At 46.2% G+C, this 24,134-nt stretch overlaps 1 protein-coding gene across 4 annotated transcripts; it reads left to right on the forward strand.

Annotated features, from left to right (window-relative positions):
* Positions 1–1,787: 1,787 nt before the first annotated feature.
* Positions 1,788–16,820, forward strand: LOC112114276 (C-type lectin domain family 2 member D-like). 4 transcript variants are annotated; one of them, XM_026662468.1, is made up of 7 exons: positions 1,788–1,823; positions 3,236–3,351; positions 10,201–10,328; positions 11,825–11,923; positions 14,985–15,175; positions 16,064–16,170; positions 16,377–16,820. In XM_026662468.1, exons 2-7 carry the CDS (start codon positions 3,347–3,349, stop codon positions 16,483–16,485), a joined length of 639 nt encoding a protein of 212 aa, XP_026518253.1. In that variant the 5' UTR covers positions 1,788–1,823; positions 3,236–3,346; the 3' UTR covers positions 16,486–16,820. The 4 variants fall into 4 exon arrangements, with proteins under 4 accessions (XP_026518253.1, XP_026518252.1, XP_026518254.1 ...); XM_026662467.1 differs by lacking the exon at positions 1,788–1,823 and having other exon boundaries at positions 3,044–3,351; XM_026662469.1 differs by lacking the exons at positions 1,788–1,823; positions 3,236–3,351 and adding an exon at positions 7,649–7,701.
* The last annotated feature ends 7,314 nt before the right edge of the window (positions 16,821–24,134 follow it).

Consider the following 24,134-nt stretch of genomic DNA (forward strand, 5'->3'; position numbering starts at 1 on the left):
ACCAACTTATGTTAAGTCGAGCTAGACAAATAATGAATTTTTCAGTTCTCTGGCAATTCCAAAAATCTGGGAGGAAAAACGTTGGTCTCAGGTCAAACCAAAAATGAAATGTCAACAAATCAAAAAGTTTAAAATATAATAATAATTTCAGGTTGAAGTAGATGTTTTGACAAAATCAATTCAATTTTGATCATTTTCCCCTTTTTTTCAAATATAATTTAAAAAAAACCAAAATCATTTTGCACAGAAAAATCAAAACATTTAATTTTTGAAATGTCAAAAAAAAAAATTCTGTTTGTTTCCTTTGGTTTTTCAGCCAAAAAAATGTCACCCTGCTCTAGTGTTAAGTAACATGATTGTAAATTCTACTGTAGGCATGACGCGTATGTTTATTCCTTGTAATTAAACTTGGGACGAAGAAGAATTTAAAACTATGTTAAAACACCTTAGGTAAATATTTGTCATATTTTAACATAAGTGTAGACAAACCCTAAAATAACTGACAGAGATAAGAAGAAACCTTTTACTTTCCTCTATTTTTTCCTATCTCAGATGTCCAATGCCAATGATTTAAATGTCCACATTGTTAACTATTTCACTGCTCAAAGAATGTAAGAAAAGAGAGGGAGGAGAGTCATATTAAGAAGATCTTTATGACTGCCAGCTCATTCTGATGCTACGGGAAGAAATTTTGGGAAATTATTGCCAATTTTCCCCCCAATCAGGAAGGAGCCACACCCCAAAAACCCAGCAGAACCCAGAAACCTTCCCTGATCATATTTTTAGCATTGAACAATCTACTCTGAGGGGCAATTGAAGGGGTCGGACATTTTTCATAGAAACGGTTTTTCATGTCAGACTGTTTCATTTACAAACACAAACAGGAGCTACAGTTTGTTTTCTAGACCAAAGTATCCATCGGTACCGAGAAGCTGCCTTCTTTCATGATTTTAAACAAATAAAATAAAGGACTATTTCATCTTTTTCATATAATAACGTCAATAGCAGTAATGCATATTATGTACTAATACTCACATCATGGAATAACATCAAAAATGTAAATGAAAAGCCCTATCAAATAAAATAAAAAATTCTAAATAAAAGTTTTAAAATGCCAATATAATTTTTTTTTCTAAAGCCAAACATTTTCCAGAATCCAATTTGGAAGAAAATTTCAAATATATTGGCATGTGTTCTGATTCGGAACGAAAATATTTCGAAATGTCAAAACTTCCGGCGAAACGGAAATTTGGAATTCTGACCAGCTCTAAGTGACATCTAATGTTGGCATCTCAAATCAGTGAGAGTTGGTTTGGAGGTGGATTGTGAGAGAATACCACTACTATTTTCTCTCTCCCTCCTCGGCTCAAACCCTGGTCATCAACAGGGAGTGGTTGCTGCCCGTCCAAACCACCCATGCCAGAGCCTCACTCTCATAAGCCACGCCTCTTATTTTGGCAGATATCAAGCCTCTGTCTGGAATACTGCAGAATATTTCAAGCACAGCAGCTGAGCGGCGGCTTGCCTCTGCACAAGGGTTATAGATACCATCTGACCCTTTCTCTCTCCAGCATTTAATGACAGAGCTGATTAGACTCACTTGAGAGTCTTGTTATGGATCACTAGAGTTGAGATCACTGATAACCAGGTACGTGCTAAGTCTTACAGCTACTGTGGTGAAAGAGACTGCCCAGCCTGCACTAGCAGAGAGGCTCCCCCATTAAGAGCTGAGTAAGGCCAACAACCATGAGTGGGATGCAGTAGAGGAAGAGGGGAGCGGCGTGTTAAAGGAACATTTGTTTGCTGGACTTTCACACCGCAAGGTGAGGAACTGAGGTGAAGGATACTGCCCAGCGTACTCTGGGGTGAGTGTTTTGTTCTTGGTCACATGTTTTCGAATCCTGCTGGTGGCGTTTTTCTGAATGAATGCCGGGTTCCTTTCCCCTTTTCATTAGAAGTTTTCTTTGCTATACACCGACGCAGTGCTTGCGAGAGGGGAAGTACTGTGTCGTCGAGGTGCCCAGATGTGCAATTTTCCCAGATTTCTGGGTGAGGGGCTCAAGCCGGTTCTGTGTCATATTGTTGAAAGGAACCCCTAGATATTGAACCCAGCCCTTATTGCTGCCAACTCCACCTGGTAGAAGGGCTACATTCATAGGTGCTGGAACTGGGGGTGCAGCACCACCCCCTGGCTTGAAGTGGTTTCCATCACATACAGAGTTTACAATTTGGATCAATGGCTCTCAGCCCCCCCCATACACATTGTTCCAGCACCCCAGTTACATTTACATCCGTGGGCATGGACACGCTGAATGCATCCCAGCCAGAAAATAATACTGCCTAACATCTGACTAAATCAGAATGGAAGTGACTCAAACACCATCTGCACTGGGGTAAATGCCGGCACACGGTGCAAGATAGCGGAGTCCAGTTTAGCAAGGGGAATGAGTCTCGCAAGCTTTCGATCTGTTTTTAAAAAGCAGCAGTCTCGGGTTTTAGTTGTAGAATGCCGTGTACGGAAGTACTCCCATTTCACGTCACTCTCCGTTGGGCATATTTGCCATATAGGTCATGGCTGGGCTGCAGGCGCCATCTTGGCATTCATCAAATTGAGCGGGAGTTGGATAAGACCAAACAAGATTAGGGTGCGGCCCGGCTGCCGGCGCCATCTTGGAATCCTTTAAATTGGCCCGATGCTGGTTCAGCCCCCTGGCTAGTTAGCCCTGTTCAAAATACCCTCTCTTTACCTCTCTTGCAATTTATAGTGGAAAATGTTGTAACAACTAACAGAATAAATTCCACTCAAGCTGGGATCCTCTCAGAGCCACACTAGGGTCAGAGAAAAACAGCAAACCCTCTTTGTCCTGTCTCCTTATACACCACAGTGGCTGAGGTAAACCCTACCTCACATTCAGATGGGACCCTCTTAGAGCCCCAGTTTCACACTGCAACACACTGAGGGTAAACGCAGGGGTTCCCAAACGTGTTCATTGCGTGGACTATATTTAAATATGTAGCTCAACCTATGGATTCTCCTCTCCTTCCATTCTCTACCATGCAGCGTCCTTGTGGCTAACGGGGAACTGGACTGGAAATGACCTTTCAAGGTCCCTTCCAGTCCTATGATTCTATTCTATGATTCTAACTGCAATGGTTGATTCTGAAAAGTACCATTAAGAACCTACGTAACACTTTTATCTATGATTTTCATTTATGTATTTATTTATTGGGGCAGCTGAAACAAGGAGAAAGAGCCAATGCTCTGTGACCAGCTAGCTCTCTGCTGAGCCTCACCGATCAGCATGCAGACCACCCTCTGAGATCCTCTGAGCTACACAATTTTACCATGTGGTAAGTCTCAGCAGGCATGCATAAAAAGAAGCACACTACTTTGGTTTTCTTGCCCCCATGCAACGCTTCAAAAAAAACGGTTTTAAATGCCCCATTCAGCCGGAAACTTTTCACTCTCCTTCGTCAGGGTGGGGAGGGGAAAATAAAGACCCGGGGAGCTTGGAAATGAATTGCTCAATAGGATCCTGATCCTGATGGGTGTATCTCTTGGTGCTATGGACATTTAATAGTGAATGGAGTCTTGTAGCTGATGGCTCTCAATATAACTTTATTTTTAAACACGTTTCTGTGGGGCTGATGTGCTCTAGCCAATATTTAGAAATTAAGAGCAAGATTTTCAAAGATAAAAACTGCATTTTTGAACAAAAAATGAACTATTTTTTGGATTTTGGCCAAACTATTTTGGGGGCTTTGGAAATTCGAAATACGCAAAAGTTTTCTCAGATGGCACCGGCAGGCAGACCACGCCCTGTGTTTTTAGGGCCTGATCCAACTCCCCCTGAAGTCAGTGGAAAGACTCCCATTGAAAACTTTGCTTCTGTCCCCATTTTCTATAGAAGAACATCCCATTTTCCAACCAGCTCCAGTTTATACGGTGCCTGCCACCATGGAGTTCTGGTCACTGGCCCATGCTATGAGACAAATACTAAATATTTAGCATGGTCTTTGAGGGGCCAGAAAAGGTAAGAATTTGTCTACCCTGATCTGAAAACACTGTCTCACCTTCAAAAATATTTTCCAACATAAATTTCAAATATAATTTAAATAGTGATTTTTTTTTTTGGTTTACAAAAAATTGTTAATAACTGAAGTGCCCCATCATGCTTTGCTCTCCCCAGGTCACAAAAATCTTATGGGGCCAGGTCTCTCCCTGGTGTACCTTAGCTCGGTTGCAACAAAATTCCATAGGGTGGGCTTTCTGCTCTGATCTGCAACGTGGTCATGTTAGAGTGTCACTTACAGAGTCGATCACCCCAAAGCAGAAACTAAGTAGCTGGGGAATTCTTCTTCCTCACTTTAATTTTGTCCCTGATTTGTCATTGAAGAGGTTGAGGGGGCTACATTGCAAACTTGCCCAGCACCTCTGCCAGGCTGACCACTTATAACTTTTTAAGTTTTCAGTGCTGCAGTTTTTAAGCAGTTCGTGCATTGCATATTTTGCCTTGTTAACAACAATCACTCTGCTAATGCTGATGTGGCAGCCTAACCCATCTAAATTTGAGGAGTTACTAGAACAGGAAAAAATGTAACCAGTAAACTTAGATCCCACCCTCACTGTCCTTCTCAGGCTCACTCACTGTTCTTTCCGGTCCATGTCACTAAATCTAACATTATCCTTCTCCACATCAGTCCCTTTTCTACCTGTGGAAGATTGAAATTGTTCACATACCTGCTCGCTGAATGCCCTGGTAAGTCCATACTTGCTCACTGTGGGTCATATCTTCATTACTGCGGCCACAAGCAAACAGAAAAATCAAAATCTCCCAGGCAGAAGGGACACCAAGAAAGATAAATGTGAAAGGAAGCTGGAGACAGCAGCACGGCATTCACAAAACCAGCCAAATAACAGTCATGAACCACGCAGTGCGATTTCACTGCAGCAGGCGAGAGTCTAACGGACACGTCTGGTCTTCACTAGCTTGGTGCAATGAGACTCTGCGATGAACAAATATGGTCACTAAGGCAGCTGAGGGAGTGGATCAGGAAGTGTTTATGCAGCAGGGCTCTCAGCATTCTGTCAACGTCCTTTGGTCTCTTTCCATCTTCCTGATTCATAGGGCTCTTCTCCCCAGTGTGTGTGTGTGTGCTGGATTCCCCTACCCTGCATATGTGTCTGTGTGTGTGTTCTGGATTCACCTACTGTGCCTCTATCTGTGTGTGTGTGTGTGTGTGTGTGTGTGTGTTCTGGATTCAGCTACCCTGTGTGTGTGTGTGTGTATGTATTTCTTCTGGATTCACCTATCGTGCATGTGTGTGTGTTCTGGATTCACCTACCCTGCATGTGTGTGTGTGTGTTCTGGATTTACCTACCGTGTTTGTGTGTGGTGTGTCTTCTCCCCATTCTGTGTCTGTGTGTGTTCTGGATTCACCTACCCTGCATGTGTGTGCAGATATGGTTTATGGACAGGGAAGTCAATTGTACCATGTCACAGCAAAGCCACCAGCTAATATCTCCTTTTTCCACCCCAGTGCCATAGGGAAGGGGTCTGTTTCCCCTTCAGGAGAACTGCCAAATCTGTTGTGAGTCACGAATTGGGTTGAGTTTAGTAGAATAATCTTCCCCTCCCCCAACAAAGTGCATCCAGGAGGAGGGAAAATGGAAAACAGATGGTGGCTTCAGCTTAGGGACAATGTAGCAATCTAACCCCTGCAAATCCACCTCTATACCATTGAAGGGGAGAGTGGTAACGTCCCAGCTAGAATCCCCGTAGAGCAATGAGCCTGATCCTGCACTTTCTTGCCCCTTTGGAAGTCACTCCCACCAAACCTGAATGCCATCGTTCTGCTGAGAGGTACTGGTGACTGCATGAATCGCGCACCTCTGAGATTGATGGGTGCGAATGCACCCTTCAATTAACCGTCAGGATAATCTCATCACAAGCCCCCCACCTAAGACAGTTGTGACCCCCCTGAGGAGTTTTGGACTGAGGGGGCAGTGTGGTTTTTGTTGAGTTTTGTTTTGGGAAAGGGGTGTGTAGGGAAGGAAGAACACAGGGATAGCTCAGTGGTTTGAGCATTGGCTTGCTAAACACAGCATTGTGAGTTCAATCCTTGAGGGGGGCCGTTTAGGGATCGAGGGCAAAAATCTGTCTGGGGATTGGCACTGCTTTGAGCAGGGGGTTGGACTAGATGACCTTCTGAGGTCCCTTCCAACCCTGATATTCTATGAAAAGGACCAGAGAGCCCCACGCACAGCCTGAAGGAGCATCCAAAGCCTGGTGCCTGACCCAGGTAGAAAGCTGGGGATTGGTTTTTGGGTCAAGGGTGCAGGAGGAAAAGATTGTCTGTGACAAAGCTGTTTCCTGCTATTTGCTTCTTTCTGGGTTCACAGACCCAAGACTTTGTACATGCCTTGTAAATAAACAAGATTGCATCTAAGAAATACCTGTCACCAGGGCGGCGCTGTGGAGGGGGGCCTTACAGGGCTATAGCCACCCCAAAATTTACCTTACCCCCCCATGTAGCCACCCTTCTCAGTGCAAAGGTCAAACATTACGCAGATACTTCTCTGCTCCCATTAAAATGCATTCTTGCCATCCGGCAGAGCGGGAGGATTGAACCTGTGTTTCCTGCCTCCCGGGTGAGCGCTCTGCCCACTGGGCTGAAAGTCACAAGGTTGGCAGCCTCGCTCCTATTTTTTTAATATAGTGAAGCAGGTGCCCAAACTTCTTGCAAGAAATGGTTTTGGCACAGAAGCCGCATGGCTCCTGGAGAGGGGTTCCTGGCAAGCAGAGTGAGATGCTTCCCTGTAGTCTGGATTTAAGCCTCTAACTCCGTGAGAGGGATGGTGCTTAGGACACACCTGGGCTGGATTAATCTTTTGTGGGCCTCGGTGCCCAGAGCGTGGCCCCGCCCCCTCCTCCACCCTAAGGCTCCTGCCCCCCCCCAAGGCCCCACCCCCTGCTCCACCCTGAGGCCCTGCCCTCACTCTGCCTCTTCCTCCCAAGGCCCGCTACTCACATGGGTGGAGGGGAGGGAGGGGTGGAGAGGAGCGAGTGGGGGCGTGGCCTCAGGGCAGACCACAGGTGCGGGCGGGGGCCACAGTCAGGGCACCGGGGCCCCTTCTGATTGTGGGCCTGGCACCATGGCACCAGTGGCACCATTGTAAACCTGGTGCTGGACACACCCCCTCTCACTGGCATCTCCCATTGGCTAGTTCAGGCGAGGAGACCCCTAGCCGGCTGGCTGTTGTGGATCTCCCCATTCACCTAGGACCACATGGCATAAAAAAGTGGCCAGGCCATTAACCATCTTTTGTGCAGCTATTCTGCAGCTGAAAGGAACCTTAGAAAGGTTCACCTGCCCCTGGGAGAAGGATTTAACCCATCACAGCTATCTGAGCTTGGTGTGTCCTCTTTCTATGAAGACTTTCATCTTGCATGCTCATGTGCAAGTGACTCACAGTTGGCATAACAACTGCCAAGAAAAACCTCCTGACATGCCTTGATGCTGTGATTGGATGAAATTCATCTGGTGGTTTTCTTGATATGGTCATGTTCTGACTCCCAGCTGGTCTTGGGAATGTCGCTCTCAATTGGAAGAGTTTACGACTGTTACCCTGTGCGGGGGGCAGTGTCTCTTTTCTGGGCCCTTCACACTCCTCTCTGCTGAGCAGCTCTGAGCTCCCAGGTAAGACGTGACTCTTGTATCGTGCAGAGGTATTGAGTTAGTGCCGTAGTCAGAGGATATTGCAGAGATGGGTAACAAGATCAAACCCTAAGATAGATAATATGGTGGAGCACTGTGAGGAGGAAAGAAATGGGAGTGCGTGACTCTACTCTCTCTATATATTTCTTTCTCCATTCTGTATCAGGGAAGTATGTTAGGCCTCAGTTCTGAAATGTAACATGTGGGATTTCCCACACGGAGCAAGGGAGAGGGCATTGAAGGGGTGAGTGTGTAATTTAGATTGCAAGGTTTTTGGAGACTTTAATTTTTCTGTAAAGTCCCATGTACATCTGTCTAAGCATCCAGACTAATCGATACAAGCCCTTTTCAAGGTAAGGTTGCCTACATCAGTGGTTCTCAACCAGGGGTACGCAGACCCCTGGGGGTACGCAGGGATCTTCCAGGGGGTACATCAGCTCATGTAGATATTTTCCTAGTTTTACAACAGGCTACATAAAAAGCACTAGTGAAGTCAGTACAAACTAAAATTTCAAACAGACGTTGACTTGTTTATACTGCTCTATATACTATCTGCTGAAACCGAAGTACAATATTTATATTCCAGTTGATTTCTTTTATAATTATATAGTAAAAATGAGAAAGGCAGCAATTTTTCAGTCATAGTGGCTGTGACACTTTTGTATTTTTATGTCTGCTTTTGTAAGCAAACAGATTTTAAGTGAGGTGAAACATGGGGGTACGCAAGACAAATCAGACTCCTGAAAGGGGTTCAGTAGTCTGGAAAGCTTGAGATCCACTGGCCTACATCATGTTGGTGATTATGGAGAGGGGGAGGGTGGTGAAAGAAAATAAAAATGAAAGGGAAATCATAGAAGCATAGAAGATTAGGGTTGGAAGAGACTTCAGGAGGTCATCTAGTCCAACCCCCTGCTCAAAGCAGGACCAACCCCAACTAAATCATCCCAGCTTTATCAAGCCAGGCGTTAAAAACCTCTGTCATAGAAATTTCTGTCCGTTCCAGCTGAGGAATAAGGAGAGGCGGACACAGCTAATCAAGCAAGGAGCCCCGGGAGGGGCGATCCGTTTATTTCAATTGCAATTCGGTTCGAGCTCATAAGTCAGCAAGAACAAAGAAAACACTTACACCAAAGCATTCTATGCAGTTGATTATGATAATCTATCGCTCTATGATTGGCCAAAATTTGCTATCATTACCATAAATAATTAGCAAGCTACATGTATCTGCCCCTCATATGACCCCTTATTGTTCATCTACTTGCCCCCTCCTTGCGTTATTTTGCAAACCAAGCAGTTTATCTACAGGACGCAGGCACAGAAAGGTCCATTGTCTCCAGGTTTGGAGTTTGGCTACATTTCCTCTCGAAGGAACTTCCTGAGTTAAGATATAGCTGACGCTGCATGTTTCCCATGTGTACGTGACAAATTTGCCCCCTGGCAGTTAAGTAGAATAATTTTATATCACCGCTAAGGATGGAGATTCCACCACCTCCCTTGGTAGCCCATATGACACGTTATCCTGGGTGTCCTTGTCAAGTGGACACATGATGTTGCGTCAGCTTGGAGGAGGGAAAGGAGAATGCGGCCAAGAGGTGAGATGTGTCCAAAAGGAATCTGTATCCTCCAGCAGATCCCCTAGCCAGCCAAGTTGAAGCGTGCATGTGTGTTCCTTCCCCATTTCAATTTCCCTTCTGTGACTGCTCCTCTCTTTCCCTCAATTTTTCATTTCTCCTCCCCATGATTAACCTTTCTTTCCCCTCCCTCTCTCTGAGTCTCCCCCTTCTCCTCCTCTCCTTTCCAACCCTTTCTATCCCCAACGCACCTTTCTCAACCTGTCTCCAGTTTCACCATGTGCTCCCCACTCCCCTTGCTCACCAGAGGAGGAGTAAAAATGCGCCTTGTGGCTCAGCGTGGCTGAGAGCAGGGATTGAAATGGATTGAAACAGTAGAGGGAAGCCCCTCAGCACACCAGCCTCAGAGGAGAGGCGGCTGTGAAGGGGCCCACACACTCTGCCGTGGAAAACAACCACCCTGTGAAATCTACCGATCAGACCCCCCAACACCAAGGCAACTGTCTTGAACTCATCCACGGAAATGGATCTCGGGCTGTAGCATCCCTGACATCACAACTACCTCTTGCCTACATGGCTCCGGAACTGACTTTCCCATCGCATTAGAATCTGGGAGGGGCCTGCACTGCTAGAAATGGACGACATTTTTCTTCCTTTCGGAGAAAAATGCAGAAAAATGCAGGCCTAGTCCCCCGGTGACAATGTTATTCCACAGTATTGGCATGCCAGTTTCATAAAACCCTGCCATCAGCCTGAGGTTCTTGTGTCAAATGAGTCTCTTATGACGCGGGTGTACAATACTTAGGTTGTTGGGGTGCTGATCTCAGTCATTGCCTGTAGGTGGTACTATAAGACACTCAATAACAGAAACTAGCTCTGCCACCTTTGAATAACCTACAGTTCCTTGCAGCCAGTCGATACTGATTGCAGCCAGAAGATACAGGAAAGCAATGTGCCCCACTTGCTACATGGAGAATAGAGGAGAGACAGCTAAGGCACTTCCTAACCCTGCAGGCTCACAGACAAAAAACAGACCAGGTAAGCGAAGCTTCGCTGTCAAGACAAATGGAAGAACGATAAAGAAGTATGGAAAGAATTGCCGTGTTTACAAGTTTACCAATGCGCCTTTAATCGAAAGATTCACAGCGTTCCGGTACTTCTGAGAATTGCACTTTTATCAGGCCTACCAAAACGCAGTTCTCCTCCCAACAGAAGTACCAGAACTGGAGTATTCTGGCATGACTCGGGCCCTGTTCTTGTCTGATCCTATTTATTAACCATCGGAGGTTGAGGGAGGACAAGAAATAGCTGCATAGATGCTCAGTAGTGTGTCTCCTTCACACTTCTTAGAAGACAGTGTAAATTGCCACACTAATGGTTACATAACATAACACTATAGGCCAGCCCTATGTATTCTGTGGTGAACTGGATTTAAATTTTGCTTCAGTGTTCCTGGATTCTGTTGCATCTGGTGGAAATTCTCTGGTGGCGTCAGATAAATTAAAAATGTGAGCTCTTATGAGATTAAATATGAAAAAGATAATGCAATCAGTCAATGGTGGATTACCACATGGGCCCACGGGGCTGGAGAAGCGCTTGCTCCCCGCTTGCTCCCCACCATGGCCCCAGGGCAACAGCAGGGGCACAGAGCTTCTCCAGTCTCATGGCCACAGTGGGGGCACAGAAAGGAGCAAGGAGGGGGCGGGGCCACGGGGAAAGGAGTGGAATGGGGTGGTGCCTTGGGTGGGGCCATAGGTGGAAGGGATGAGCGGGTCCGTGGTTCTGGTGCTGGGGCCCCTGCACTTGCTCCAGCCTAGGGCCCAGGAGACCTTAATCTGCCTCTGCAATCAGTGCAGCATCTCCTGTGCTATTTAATCTGACTAGCTCTGGTCAATTTTTTTAAATAAAACTTTTATTGAAGTTTTTAGCAAACATTTTAATTTAATGTTTTTCATCTTAGGGAGGGCATTTCAAACCCTGCAAATTGAAAACAATTTCACAACTGTTGTGAAATTGTTCATTTTCCAATCAGCTCTAATTATAATAAATTAAGCTTATTTTACTCTGTTCTTACATTTTATGTACATGTCACATTATTATGTATAGGTTTCAGAGTTAACACCCCATAGTGATGAATTGGGTAGTTGCCCTCTCTCAGAGCTCGTTTCAGGCTTTCTCAGACTCAGGCAGATACTGCTGCATCAGTTGCACTCACGTCACCATTTCAAGCTGTTCTTTGCAACCACAAGGACTAGAAACATATATTTTTAAATTAAAAGTCAGCTTCTGTAGCACAATTATGCAGCAAGGTATGAATCCTGCAGTCATAGAATTGTAGAATACACAGGGCTCTGGCTATAGTGCACAATATTACATTCCCCAGGATTTACTAGCAAGTACAGTTCATAACAGATAGTGATTGCAAAACAATACTTGGCCACCGGGGGCTTGGCTGCAGGACATAGTTGATAAATGTGGTTCCTCTATCTCTCCTAAAGCAGCCTCAAGAACATTAATGTGTTTTTCTTTTTCAGATGAATCTCACTTCTGGCTTTGCCGTATCCTCTGGAAATACAGATTAGTCATGGTCCTGTTTCTAGTTTTTCTCATTATTGCTGTTATTGTTTTGGCAGGTGAGTTGACAGCAATTCCTAATTGAGTTTTTGGTGTTTGTTTTCCCTTCGCAGTCGGAATCATGGAAGATGCACAATCCAGCCTCCCCAACCTTAGTAGTGCTGAACCAGCATGCGATAGGAAAGCAAAGAGCCCGAAGTCTGACATTTCTGCTTTGCTTTATCCCTCTGGCTGAAACTAATTGTTTCCCCCCATCAAAATAATTCTTACAGCCTTCTGGCTGAGAATCTCTAGGGCCTCTCTGCTTTGGAGTGGGGACTTGAAATTTGACAGGGGAGTTGGCTTTAGGTATGTCTACACAGCACAAATAACCCAGGTGATTGGCCCCCAGGTCGGAACACCCAGGCTAGCTTTGCCCAGGTGCAGGCATCCCCACAGCAAAGTCCTACCCAAGTTACTGTGTCCTCACTAGTTGTGTGCTTCCCATGTCTCCCTAGGACTTCCCATGGTTCTTTGTGCTGAGACCCTCTGGGATTCCTTCCCAGTCACTTGTGGGAGAACTTCTCTGTCCTTCAGGGGGCGTTGTGGGGAAGGCCTTGGACGACAATCAGCACTTGAATGATTTTTATAGATTCATTCACTTGAGCGATTTAGCCTGCGTCCTCCTTACAAAGTTGGTGGGTTCCAGCCTGAGTTAAACCAGAGCCTAGATCCTAACCCATACCCCAGCCAGGTCAGCCAGTGTGGGCTTAAATCACCTCCAAACACGTCATTGTTTTTTCCTGCATGGACGGGAGCTAAAATCTGGGGAAGATCCTGGGTTAACAGTTCGGTGTAGACATACCCTTTGTGTCAAGGGCATGCCGCTGGCGGGTCCAATGAAAAACCACCCAAATTTGGGGATGTTATAAGCCTTTGAAAAAATTCCATCCATACGTGCTCAGTAGAGACTTGTTAGCGGCTGGGATTTTGAGTGGCCTCCTGGCCGTAACTTTTGAGTGTTTGACTTTGCAAATGTAACTTTCCATGTCGTTTTTTGTCTGTATTAGACTGTAGGTTCCTCTGGGAAATAGCCGGGTCTTAATTCTTACGTGTAACATTCTATGCACACCTCCGTCCATATCTAAGTACACCTCTACCCCGATATAACGCAACCCGATATAACACGAATTCGGATATAACGCGGTAAAGCAGCGCTCCGGGGACAGGGGGCTGCGCACTCCAGTGGATCACAGCATGTTCAATATAAAGCGGTTTCACCTATAACGCGGTAAGATTTTTTGGCTCCCAAGGACAGCGTTATATCGAGGTAGAGGTGTAATTGTAAATGGGGCACGACAATAGAGATTTTCCCAAAACGTGTAAAATTGATAGTGGTTTAGGGGCATTTTCCATCCCTGAATGGTCACGTTTGCAGCTAGGAAGGCCGGAGCCCTGGGTGTAAAAATGCATGACTCTGTCTGCACTTCCCATAACTGCGCATATAAATAGGTTCTCAGCACCTGAGATCGTCGTTTAGATGCCTACCTGGCATTTAGGATGCAGATATCTCACGTGAAGTCTAAATGTGATTTCAGGCCACCTCATAGCAGCCTCTGTTGGCCAAACAACACTCCCAGCCTCAGTTTCCCTCCCCAAGGTGGGCGTTCTTAGTTTTCCAGACACCAGTCAGTGCTGGAAATGTGGCTGGTCCCTCCGGCTAAGTTACAAACAAACGTAACCCCCTTCCAGGGTAACAAAAGTCCAGCTAAAAGTGCCACCCTCCAGGATGAGTTCCCAGTTCCTTCTGGGTTACCTTTCTGTCTCTCTGGGATGAAGCACTTGCCCCCCCAGGCTGGAGTAGCAGCCTCCTGCAGACCCTAGCTCAGAGCCTTCCACAGGCTCCTACCCACTCTCTGTGGTTCAACTCTCGACTGATTTATTTCAGCCCCCTTAGTCCCACCCCCTCAGGCTGGGAAGCACAGAATTACATATGGCACAGATCAGGCAGGCCCCATCTCTCCTTAAAGGCCTAGTCCCCCGGTGACGATGTTATTCCACAGTATTGGCATGCCCATTTCATAAAACCCTGCCATCAGCCTGAGGTTCTTGTGTCTGATTGCCAGCTTCCAGCTACGTTGCACATTAAGCTGTTCACCTCCATTGCTTGCTAATGTGCGATGACGGAATTTATACTGGGGATCTGGGGCCTGACTTTGCTCCCATTGAGATCAACGGCAAAGCTCCTGTAGCCTTTCATGATGCAGCATCAAAGCTTCGTGGCAGAACTATTCTGGTTAAACTCCGGTGTCGATCTCATAGCTAACAATATAAGCACCCAGCTGCAGGTGGGATATTTGAACCTGTCAATAGTTCTGAGTAAAATACAAAGAAGGGCAATAAAAATGATCAGGGGAATGGAGCAGCTTCCTTATGAGGAGAGATTAACAAGACTGGGACTATATAGCTTAGAAAAGAGACAACTATATGGGGAGATGATAGAGGTCTATAAAATCATGAATGGCATGGAGCAAGTGAATAGGGAAGTGCTATTTACTTCTTCCCATAACACATGCACTAGGGGTCACCCAATGAAATTAACAGGCAGCAGGTTTAAAACAAACAAAAGGAAGTACTTCTTCACCCAACGCACAGTCAACCTGTGGAACTCCTTGCCAGAGGATGTTGTGAAGGCCATAAGTATAACCGGGTTAAAAAAAGAATTAGATAAATTCAAGGAGGATGGGTCCATCGATGGCTATTAGCCAAGAAGGTCAGGGATGCATCCCCATGCTCTGGGTTTCCTCCAGCTGCTAGAAGCTGGATCACTCAATAATTGCCCTGTTCTGTTCATTCCCTCTGAAGCATCTGGCAGCAGCCACTGTCAGAGACAGGACACTGAGCTACATGGATCATTGTTCTGACCCACTATGGCCGTTCTTATGTTCTTGTCACCCAAGTGTAGACCCGGCACACAATCTTTGGGCCACTTACGTCCTATTTTGAGAACTTAAGTGGGTGGCGGGTATAATCCTTGTACGCAGGCTCTCAGCCCAAGGTGGAATATCACTCTTTGCCTCTGAATCCTGTACAGAGAGGGGATGGGAAAGATCCTCACTGTTGTGTTAATTTCGTTTTCAGTGGTTAGCAGTAGGCCCTGCCCAAATCATGCCACTACCACATGTCCAGTCAATTGGATCGGGTCCCAAGGGAAAACATACCCATGGAAATGCTACTATTTCTCAAAAGTCGATGGGGATTGGAACTCCAGCCAGAGAAACTGCTCTTCGCTCGGTGCCTCCCTGGCTACAGTTGACACCCGGGAGGAAAAGGTGAGAAACTCTGCGATCCCAATAGTCCGGGCTTGGCAACAGCTAGGTAATGATTGCGGAGCTGCTGCCCGGAACTTTGTAGTTAAACCTGAGGAATATTTTATGCTAGGGGGCTCAGCACCTCTAGAACGAGGAGATGCCTCGGTACCAAGTCTCATGATGAGAAGCCAAAATAAGGCCCTGATCCGACAGTGCGCTCCAGGCAGCCAGATTCCTGCACGCCCAGAAGCAGGGGACTGCCCAAGCTGTGTCTATTCTAGTCCAGTCTACAGAGGTTCTTATGCCACACTGATCGCTGTAGTATCTGAGCAGAATGATAGGCTTAATAATATTCTTATTAATATATTCTTAATAATATAATAATAGCCTTTTTTGCCCACAGCATCACACTGTTGACTCATTTCAATTTGTGCTCAACTCTTTAGCCCCTTATGAGCTCAGTGGTTTGAGCATTGGCCTACTAAACCAAGGGCTGTGAGTTCAGGCCTTGAGAGGGCCACTTAGGGATCTGGGGCAAAATCAGTACTTGGTCCTGCTAGTGAAGGCAGGGGGCTGGACTCAATGATTTTTTGGGGTCCCTTCAGTTCTATGAGATAGGTATATCTCCATATATTATGGGATCAGGGCCTAAATGTATATTTTTCAATGAGTACATCTGGGGCTAATTGGCATGTTAAAATTGTTCACGTGGCCTTAAGTTCCAAGTATAAAAAAAGCGATTGGATTTTTCCCCCCAATCTTTGATATGTATTATTGGATAGGCTGGTCCTGTAAACTAGTTACACATGTGGAATGTGATGCAGATCTTTGTGTCTTTATTGCATCTTCTCCATTAGCGTCTCAGTAACATGTAATGCACCATTTTTGTTTTCACTTTTTTTTAATAAGGAGTTTATGCTGCACTATAAGGGACGCTCAGAAACCTGGATTGGCCTTACCAGGGACCAAGCAGACAAGCCCTGGAAATGGGTAAATGACACCCCATTCAATGACCAGTAAGTCTCTTTCGTTACATTCCCTTTCTATCATGGTCTAAGGTGGCTAACGTGCGGGGAGATATTCTCAGCTGGGGTGCATTGGAATAGCTCCATTGACTTCTGCAACTTAAGTGGAGCTATATGACTTACGCCAGCTGGGAATCTGCCCCACTGACGCCAACGGGGTTGTTTGTTTTTTAAATCCCATGGCCTTTGTGTTGCAGGTTTCCAATAAGGGGAGGAGGTGAATGCGCGTATCTGAATGACGACAAAGGTATCAGCAGCTCAAGATGTAGCACAGGGAGACGCTGGGTCTGCAGCAGGCCAGCCTGATGCACAAAGCCACGGCAAAAGGCAATGCAAGGCCTTTGGAATGAGGGAGAGTGATTAGTCGTCATTTGGCTTTCTGAACTGGAGATATTGACCACTGTCGACTCACTGAGGACTGGTCCAAACCTGTGTTTCGATGGAAAACTGGGCTGGGAAATGTAGTTCTCGTAGATTCTGAGGCCAGAAGGGACCACTGTGATCCCCACTCCTAGATGGGAGACTGCGGTGCATTGTGGGAGACGTAGTCTGACCGAGAGGCCTGGCATGTAGAGGAGAATGGGAGCATGAGGAAACAGAACTACATCTCCCATGAGGTACCACAGCAGCATTTCTAAATCAAAATATTTCAGTTTTGGCTAAAAAAATTGAAGTTTTCTACACAAACCCCCTCCCCTATATTCTGACCAGCTCTGGTCTCAACTAATGTTCCAAAGTGTCAGCATTAGGGCCTTCAGTAACGTACAAGTTATTTTTCTGAATATTAATATAGTTTTCCACATGACCAGCTACAAAAACCATCAAAGAAAACACTATGTTCTTCCCTTCCTCTTGAAGCAATACCTCTCCTACTGGCTTCTCAACCTGGATGTGGCAAACAAGCTGTTACCAAAGGGCTGTAATCACGCTGCCTTTCCTGTAGTGTTAAATGAGAAGTCGGTTTTGATGTGGAAAAGGTTGAGACCCCTTGATCTACCCACTGCACGAACAATTCACGAACAGGCATTCTCTTCTTAGTCAATAAAGGAAATGGGAGAGACACTCTGTGTATTGGACCTTATTTGCCAAGATGTGAGAGGTAGCTGTGGTTTGGTGACTAATATAGCAATAAGCCACCGAACTGTATGCACTGGTAGGCTACTGAACTGTCCTTCTGTGGGCCCCGTCCTCCATTATTATTATCATGAGTCATTGTGTATTATGACTGTGCATAGAGGCCTCAGCTGAGATCAGGGCCCCGTTGTGCCAGGCGCTGCAGAGACACACAGCGAGAGACAGCCCCTGCCCCAAAGAGCTTGAAATCTAAATATACAAAGGGAGTATCATTATCCCCCTTTTATGGGGATAAAGGGTTGGGACAATGGAGGTCTCAGACAGGGAACAACCAGACAAGTGGACTTGCTGCCTCCTGACAGCTGTAGAGCTGATGTTCCAGGGGACAGTGCAGGGCACCTCAGAGACTAGTTGAACATTGTTAGTAACTGTGTGTTGGTTTCTTCTAGGTGTTACTAAGTTTTGCTTAGAAGGAGAGATGTGGTACTGGGAGGGAGGGGCTGTGCATGTAAGGGTTGAGCTTCCCAGACAGAGAGTCTCAGTGAGGCCATGGGAACCTCTTGTAGGTGTTGTTTTGCACAGTCAGTTTGATTCAGACTCAGAATAAAGCAGAGCTGATGCAAGCAACTTAAGCTCTGTGTGATTTCTGACCAGCTCAGGGACCATAGAATATCAGGGTTGGAAGGGACCTCAAGAGGTCATCTAGTCCAACCCCCTGCTCAAAGCAGGACCAATCCCCAGACAGATTTTTACCCCAGTTCCCTAAATGGCCCCCTCAAGGAGTGAACTCACAACCCTGGGTTTAGCAGGCCAATGCTCAAACCACTCAGCTATCCCTCCCTGCATGTACACAACCACATTGGGACGTGCAATGGCTCATAATCAAACGGAGGATTTCTGCTTCCATGTGTCCGGATGGCTGACCCGTACCCTGCAAATACTCTTATCCTCCTGCCCTTTGCTTCTGCCTCATGCAAAGTTACAAATATCTGCTCCTCTCTGCCGTCTGCAATCTATGGCCCCTGTTGCCTTCCCATCCTGCCCTCAGTGACCCCTCGGCAGCCCTGGTGCCATCAGTGGATTTGCACAGCTGGAACTCACTGCAGTTTATTATATAATTCCAAGGCCGATGCATGATCCTGAATTGAATCCAGCTCCCAGAGCTGGGCTCACTCCACAGAGAGGGGAAGGCACTAACAAGTTATCTGAGCCTCTTAGTCAGAAGATGGGACTTGGATACCTACAGGAAGCAGATCTGCTGAGCGAAAAAGGACTGCTTTTATAGAGGCATTGCGCAGAGAGGAATTGCCTGTAAAGTGGCTAAGCCTGCTGCAGAAGCCGATTGTAGTAAAACAAACCCACTGGAGATATAGGTAGCTGCACCCTTCCCATTGTTCTTTCAGACCAATGCAGAAGCCAGCCGTACTTATGCTCATGCACAGAGATCACAGAGTAGTTACAGGAAGGACTGAGCGCTGATAGCTGCTAATATCGTCAGTAACACCTGTTGGTAGCTATGCCACTGAATTACCGCAGGGCTCATTGATCAGAGAGAGTTTCCTGCCACAATCCATGAGTCAGTTTCTTATTCATACATTTGCCAAGACGTAAAATTGGTCTCTGTTATGTGGCTGTGAATCCTGATTGGTTGGTAATTGGGAACATAGGACTGTCCAGTCCAGATCGGATCAGAAGTACATGTACTCCAGAGGTCTCCAAACTGTGGGGTGCGCCTCCCTAGGGAACGTTGGTGGGGGGGCCACGGCGGGGCCCAGGCCAGCTCCCATGGGGGGTGGGAAGGGAGTTCAACCCAGCGTCACTCTGCCCCCAGCTCTGCTCCGGTCCCTCCCCCCAACCGCAACCCTGATTCCTGTCCCCATCCCTGATCCCATCCCCCAGCCTCGGTGCAGAGGCCCCGGCCCCACACCAGCCCCCAGCTTTGACTGCTCGCTGCAGCTCCGTTTTCGGCCCAAGGCTGAGGCTGGGGGTGAGGCCGGGAGCGGAGCCTCACCAGGCTGCCAGCCTGGCTACTGGCTCCCACCACAGCCCGGCTGCGGCTCCGCCCCCGCCCCCAACCTCAGCCCCTGGCCACAGCCCTGCTCCTGGCCCCAGATCGACCCCCAGCTGCAGCCCCAACCTCGGCCCCCTTATCCTTTTTAAAGAAAACGTAGTTTGATAGCATCCTGTCTGGCAAGAAATCCCTTATCAATGGTTGTGGTTGTGAAACCCTCATTTCTGTATTGTTTTATCTTTATGGCCCCCACTTTTCTATTGTTAATCTGCCCGGTTCTCTAATTGTTTCTGTCTGCTGTGGAATTAATTTTGCTGGGTGTAAATGAATGAGGGTACTGGGATATAACTGGTTAGAGAATTATGTTACAATATGTTAGGATTGGTTGGTAAAATTTCAGTAAAATGATCGGTTAAGAATGATAGAGCTGAGAATATTACTATATAAACTGGGGTCAAACAGGAAGTGGGGGGAAGGGAAATTGGAATCAGGTTTGCTAAGGGGGGGAATGGGAACAGGAAATAGGGAACGGGGAACAGAGACACAGGCAAGGCTCTGTAGCATCAGAACTGGGAAGGGGGACGCGGGGTAAATGCTCTGCGGCGTCAGAGCTGGGAAGGGGGACACGGGGTAAATGCTCTGCGATGTCAGAGCTGGGAAGGGAACACTGGGGAACAGACTCTATCACGTACAGATATGCCCAACTGGTGTGAAGGACTTCGGAATATGCCTGTTTGGAAACTTACCCCAATAAACATCGCATTGTCTGTGCTTCGGACTTCTGGTCTTCTGCTTTCTGTCTGTGTGACAAGAACCAGGGGAGAGGGTGAAGGGAAAACCCTCTAACACCCCACATTGGTTCTGTTTAACAGGAGACTGTGGCATGAGGGAGCCCTTCCTAAGCCGTCTCTGTCGTGGGAGCACAATTGACACCTTTTGCGAGCAGCAGACCAAAGAGATCACACAGGAAAGGAAGGCTAAAGGTCGGTGACGACACAGGCAACGTTTGTTACGCTGTTGAGGCTTCTGAAGTAGAGACTTTCCAGTAAAGGAGACAGGCCTCAAGCCAAATCATACAAAAATGAAGCACCGTGCTAGCAAAGCTGAGGGCTAGTTTCCCCTCAGAGTAGAAAGGGGCAGTGCCTAATCAGGTGATTTTCTTGGTATGGTTTGTTTATTCACAGAAGGTACAAATTCCCATGCCCAGGACTTAGCAGCTATTCTTCAGCCTCTCTGATGAGCTGGCAACATACTAGCTAATTAGTGACCTCAGTTGGATGTAATGGGGCGTAATTAGAAACCGAGCCCAGTTGTGGTGGCGAAGCAGGCAGAGCACTACTTAACTAGGGCTGGGGACTCAGCAGAGGAGGAAGATCGTGGAGAAAGGAACAAAGCAGGTTCCTCTCTGGGAAGAGCCTGAGGAAGTCAAGTGGAAAGACCCACCTGGAGCAGAATCGGCTCCTGAGGGGTAGCCCTGAGCAAGGCCCTACATCAGGGCAGAGAAGAGAGGCCCAGGAGGAGTGGGAAACCAATTCATGTGGAATTTTGGACTCCCAATGGGGAAAAATCCTGGGAAATCAGTGCCTTGACAAGAGTGAGGAGAACTGAGAGAAGCCCAGGAGGGTTGAAGGACCTTTTGTGTACGTCAACTGGGACACTGAGTACCCCAGAAGCGGAGTGAACCACTGCGTGACTCCGCTGGAGGAGAACACTCTGAGGGTGAGTAGGGAGAAGACGCAGGCTGAGAAAGGCCATTGCACATCTGTGGGAAAGCCCAGTAGGGGCACCAGAGAGGAGGACCCCATGCAACACTGGGGCCAGAGACAAAGGGGCACCCACAAAGCAGAGACATGCTCTTCCAGTCCTGTTTCTTGAACAGAAGAAGTTGCAAATGGTTCACAGGCAACCCTTGCAGAAACACCAGCTAAGGGTATGTCTACACTGCAAAAAGAGGTGTGTCTTTTAATTCACATTAGCTAACTTGGATTAAAATAGCGGTAAAGACACAGCAACTTGGGTTTTAACTCAGGGTTAGCAGCTCAAATTCCACCCCCGGCTCCTCTACAGGCTTTAATTTGAGCTGCCTCCCAAGTTAAAAGCCGAGTTGATGTGTCTTCACTGCTATTTTAATCTGAGTTAGGTAACCCAGTTTAACACACCTTTTATTTTTCAGTGTAGACATACGCTAAAGCCCTGTCACCAAGGAGCAGCTTTGTCTTTTTTGGAGTTTGTCTTCACTGCAAAGTCAGCTGAACTTATAACTCAAATGCTGCCCTAACTTGAGTCCTGTCTGCACACAAAAGCCTTTAATTCAAATGCAATGTTGCTTGTAGCTCACGTTGTTGTCCCATCAGACAGTACAACTTGAGTGAGCACAACTCATCAGCTGCTAACACAGCTGCTCTGTAGCGTGGATGCAGGCTAGCACAACTTCAGTGCCACTAGTCCTCCAATGCCTTCCCACAATTCCCCAGTGTGCCCCAAAAGGACAGACAAGTTCTCCAACAATTCACTGGGAAAGAATTCCTAGAGTGGAGAGCTGTAGGATTGTATCCCGAGAAGTGCTAGCACCACATTCAGGTGCGAACAGAGCTATTGTGGACAGGGCAACATGAGTGTTATTTTTGCAGCATAAGCATTCTCACTGGAGCTAGGCTAACTCAAGGGTAGAGCTCTGCAGCTGACTGGTTTCTCAGTTCGCAGGCACTCCTGAAATATTAGGAAAAGGATTAGTTTCAGATCAACCCAAAATGAAATTTTTTCAAATTTTTCAGCATACCAAAAAGTCAGAAAAAAATAATTTGGGGTCAAAGAAAAATGGTTCATTTCACCCCCCACGAAAATGTTTTGTTTTGATTTTGAGCTTTTGAGGGAGGTTGTGGAATCCCCATTACTGGAAGTTTTTAAGAACAACTTAGACAAAGTCACTTCCCTGAGATAGCCTTACCAGACAGCCTTCCTACAGCTAAACAGGTGATTATGCATATCCAATCTAGTTTTGCTAGACATGGTGTATCTGACATAGTGATGTCTGACAACGGGCCCCGGTTTCAATGGGCATGAGTTTAAACAGTTCACAGTGATGTACAGGTTTCAACATGTAACACAGTGTTCGGTTATGTAAGGATACCGTTTGGCATAGCTGAAACCCCTGCAGTGTTTCAGAAAAAAACCAGTGACACTGAGAAGGTCACATTGGTCGTGGTGGAAATCAACTCCACATGAGCTCTCAGTGTGACGCTGTGGCTAAGAAGGTCAAAGACATCCTTGGATGTATAAGGAGGGGCATATCAAGTAGGAATAGGTGTTACATCTGTATGCAACATTAGTGAGACCCTTACTGGTCTGTCCAGCTGTGACATCAACTCTGAAGCTCCTGGCAGGGTTGTCTGGGAGGATTGAACCTGGATCCTGTGAAGCACTGAGCTTCTGCTGCTTGAGCTAAAGGGCTGCTTTGTTAGCCCTGAGGCAGTCGCAGACTCATGAACCTCTAAACCTGGTTCAGCCACTAGAGGGAGACATGGAGGCACACTGGGTTAACCTGCTTTGCACTTAATTTAGCTAGTCAAAAATTTTCTGTCAAAATGTTACTTTTTCCGATGGAAAATGGATTATGTGCAAAACAGACATTTTCTTTCCAAAAAATCATTTTAATTCAAACTATTTGGAATTTCATTGAAAAACAAATCTAGAATTCAGTTTAAAACCAAAAAATGTTAGTTTTTTCAGATTTTTTTCTTTGTTTTTATTAACAGATCCATTCTTTTATAACAGAAATCTTATGACTTAAATAGAGATACTTAGTGTTATACACAAATACACATTTATAAACTGGCCTATGTAAGTCCCTAAAGCTGCATTGACAAGACCTTCTACCAGTCATTTTCCTCAACTTTGTGATCTTGATCACATATTGTGGTTGATGCTTTTCTACTCTTTGTCTTCCTCTTCTATCTTTTCAGTTGCTAGCATCAGTTAAAGTCTTTCATCTCACATTTAGGTCCAAATTTCTGTTTTTCTTGCATTTTAGTTGTGTAACCTATGTATTAGCTGTCCTATCAAAATGCTGCATAATGTTAAACTTCAAACACACACACACACACACATGAAGAAAAATATCAATAAAGATAAAAAATGTCTCATTTTCACTACTTTTTTTCCTGGAGAGGGAGGGGGGACATTGCTGAACAGTTCTATGTAAAATATTAGCTCAAAAGTGTATGTTTTGCCCTCAGGGCCGGCTCCAGGCACCAGTCTGGCAAGCAGGTGCTTGGGGCGGCCGCTCCAAAGAGGGGCGGCACGTCCAGATATTTGGCGGCAATTCGGCGGACGGTCCCTCACTCCCGCTCGGAGCGAAGGACCTCCCGCCGAATTGCCGCCGCAGATCGCGATCGCGGCTTTTTATTTATTTATTTTTTGGGGCTGCTTGGGGCGGCCAAAACCCTGGAGCCGGCCCTGTTTGCCCTCTGTGTTTGAAAAGCTGTAACAGCTATAGGTATTTTGTTTACATACATTCAAACAACCTCTTTTCCACCATGCCTATAGTTCTTAATTTCTTTCTCCTTCTGATATTGTTTCTGGTGGTGAGTTTCTGGCCTGTCTGCCTTTATGAATTGGTTGTGTTTGCCAGGTCATGCTGTGAAAATGGACACACTCTCCTTGAAAATAATATTTGGTTTCACTTAAAATGGTTTGTAAAACTCCCCTGTGAAAAAAACCACTTTGATTTAAAGAAATCTGTTCCCGTTGCAGCAGCCACTCTGAACGCTCCAGAGACAAGAAACACTTCTTGCTACATACAAACTGGAAAACGCTTTGACAACAACATTACAATTGGCATTTGGCAGATTACGTATTTGCACTTTTTAAC

This window comes from Terrapene carolina, unplaced genomic scaffold (assembly GCF_002925995.2).
Source record: "Terrapene carolina triunguis isolate 2854851 unplaced genomic scaffold, T_m_triunguis-2.0 Scaffold27731, whole genome shotgun sequence".
Taxonomy (NCBI): domain Eukaryota; kingdom Metazoa; phylum Chordata; order Testudines; family Emydidae; genus Terrapene; species Terrapene triunguis.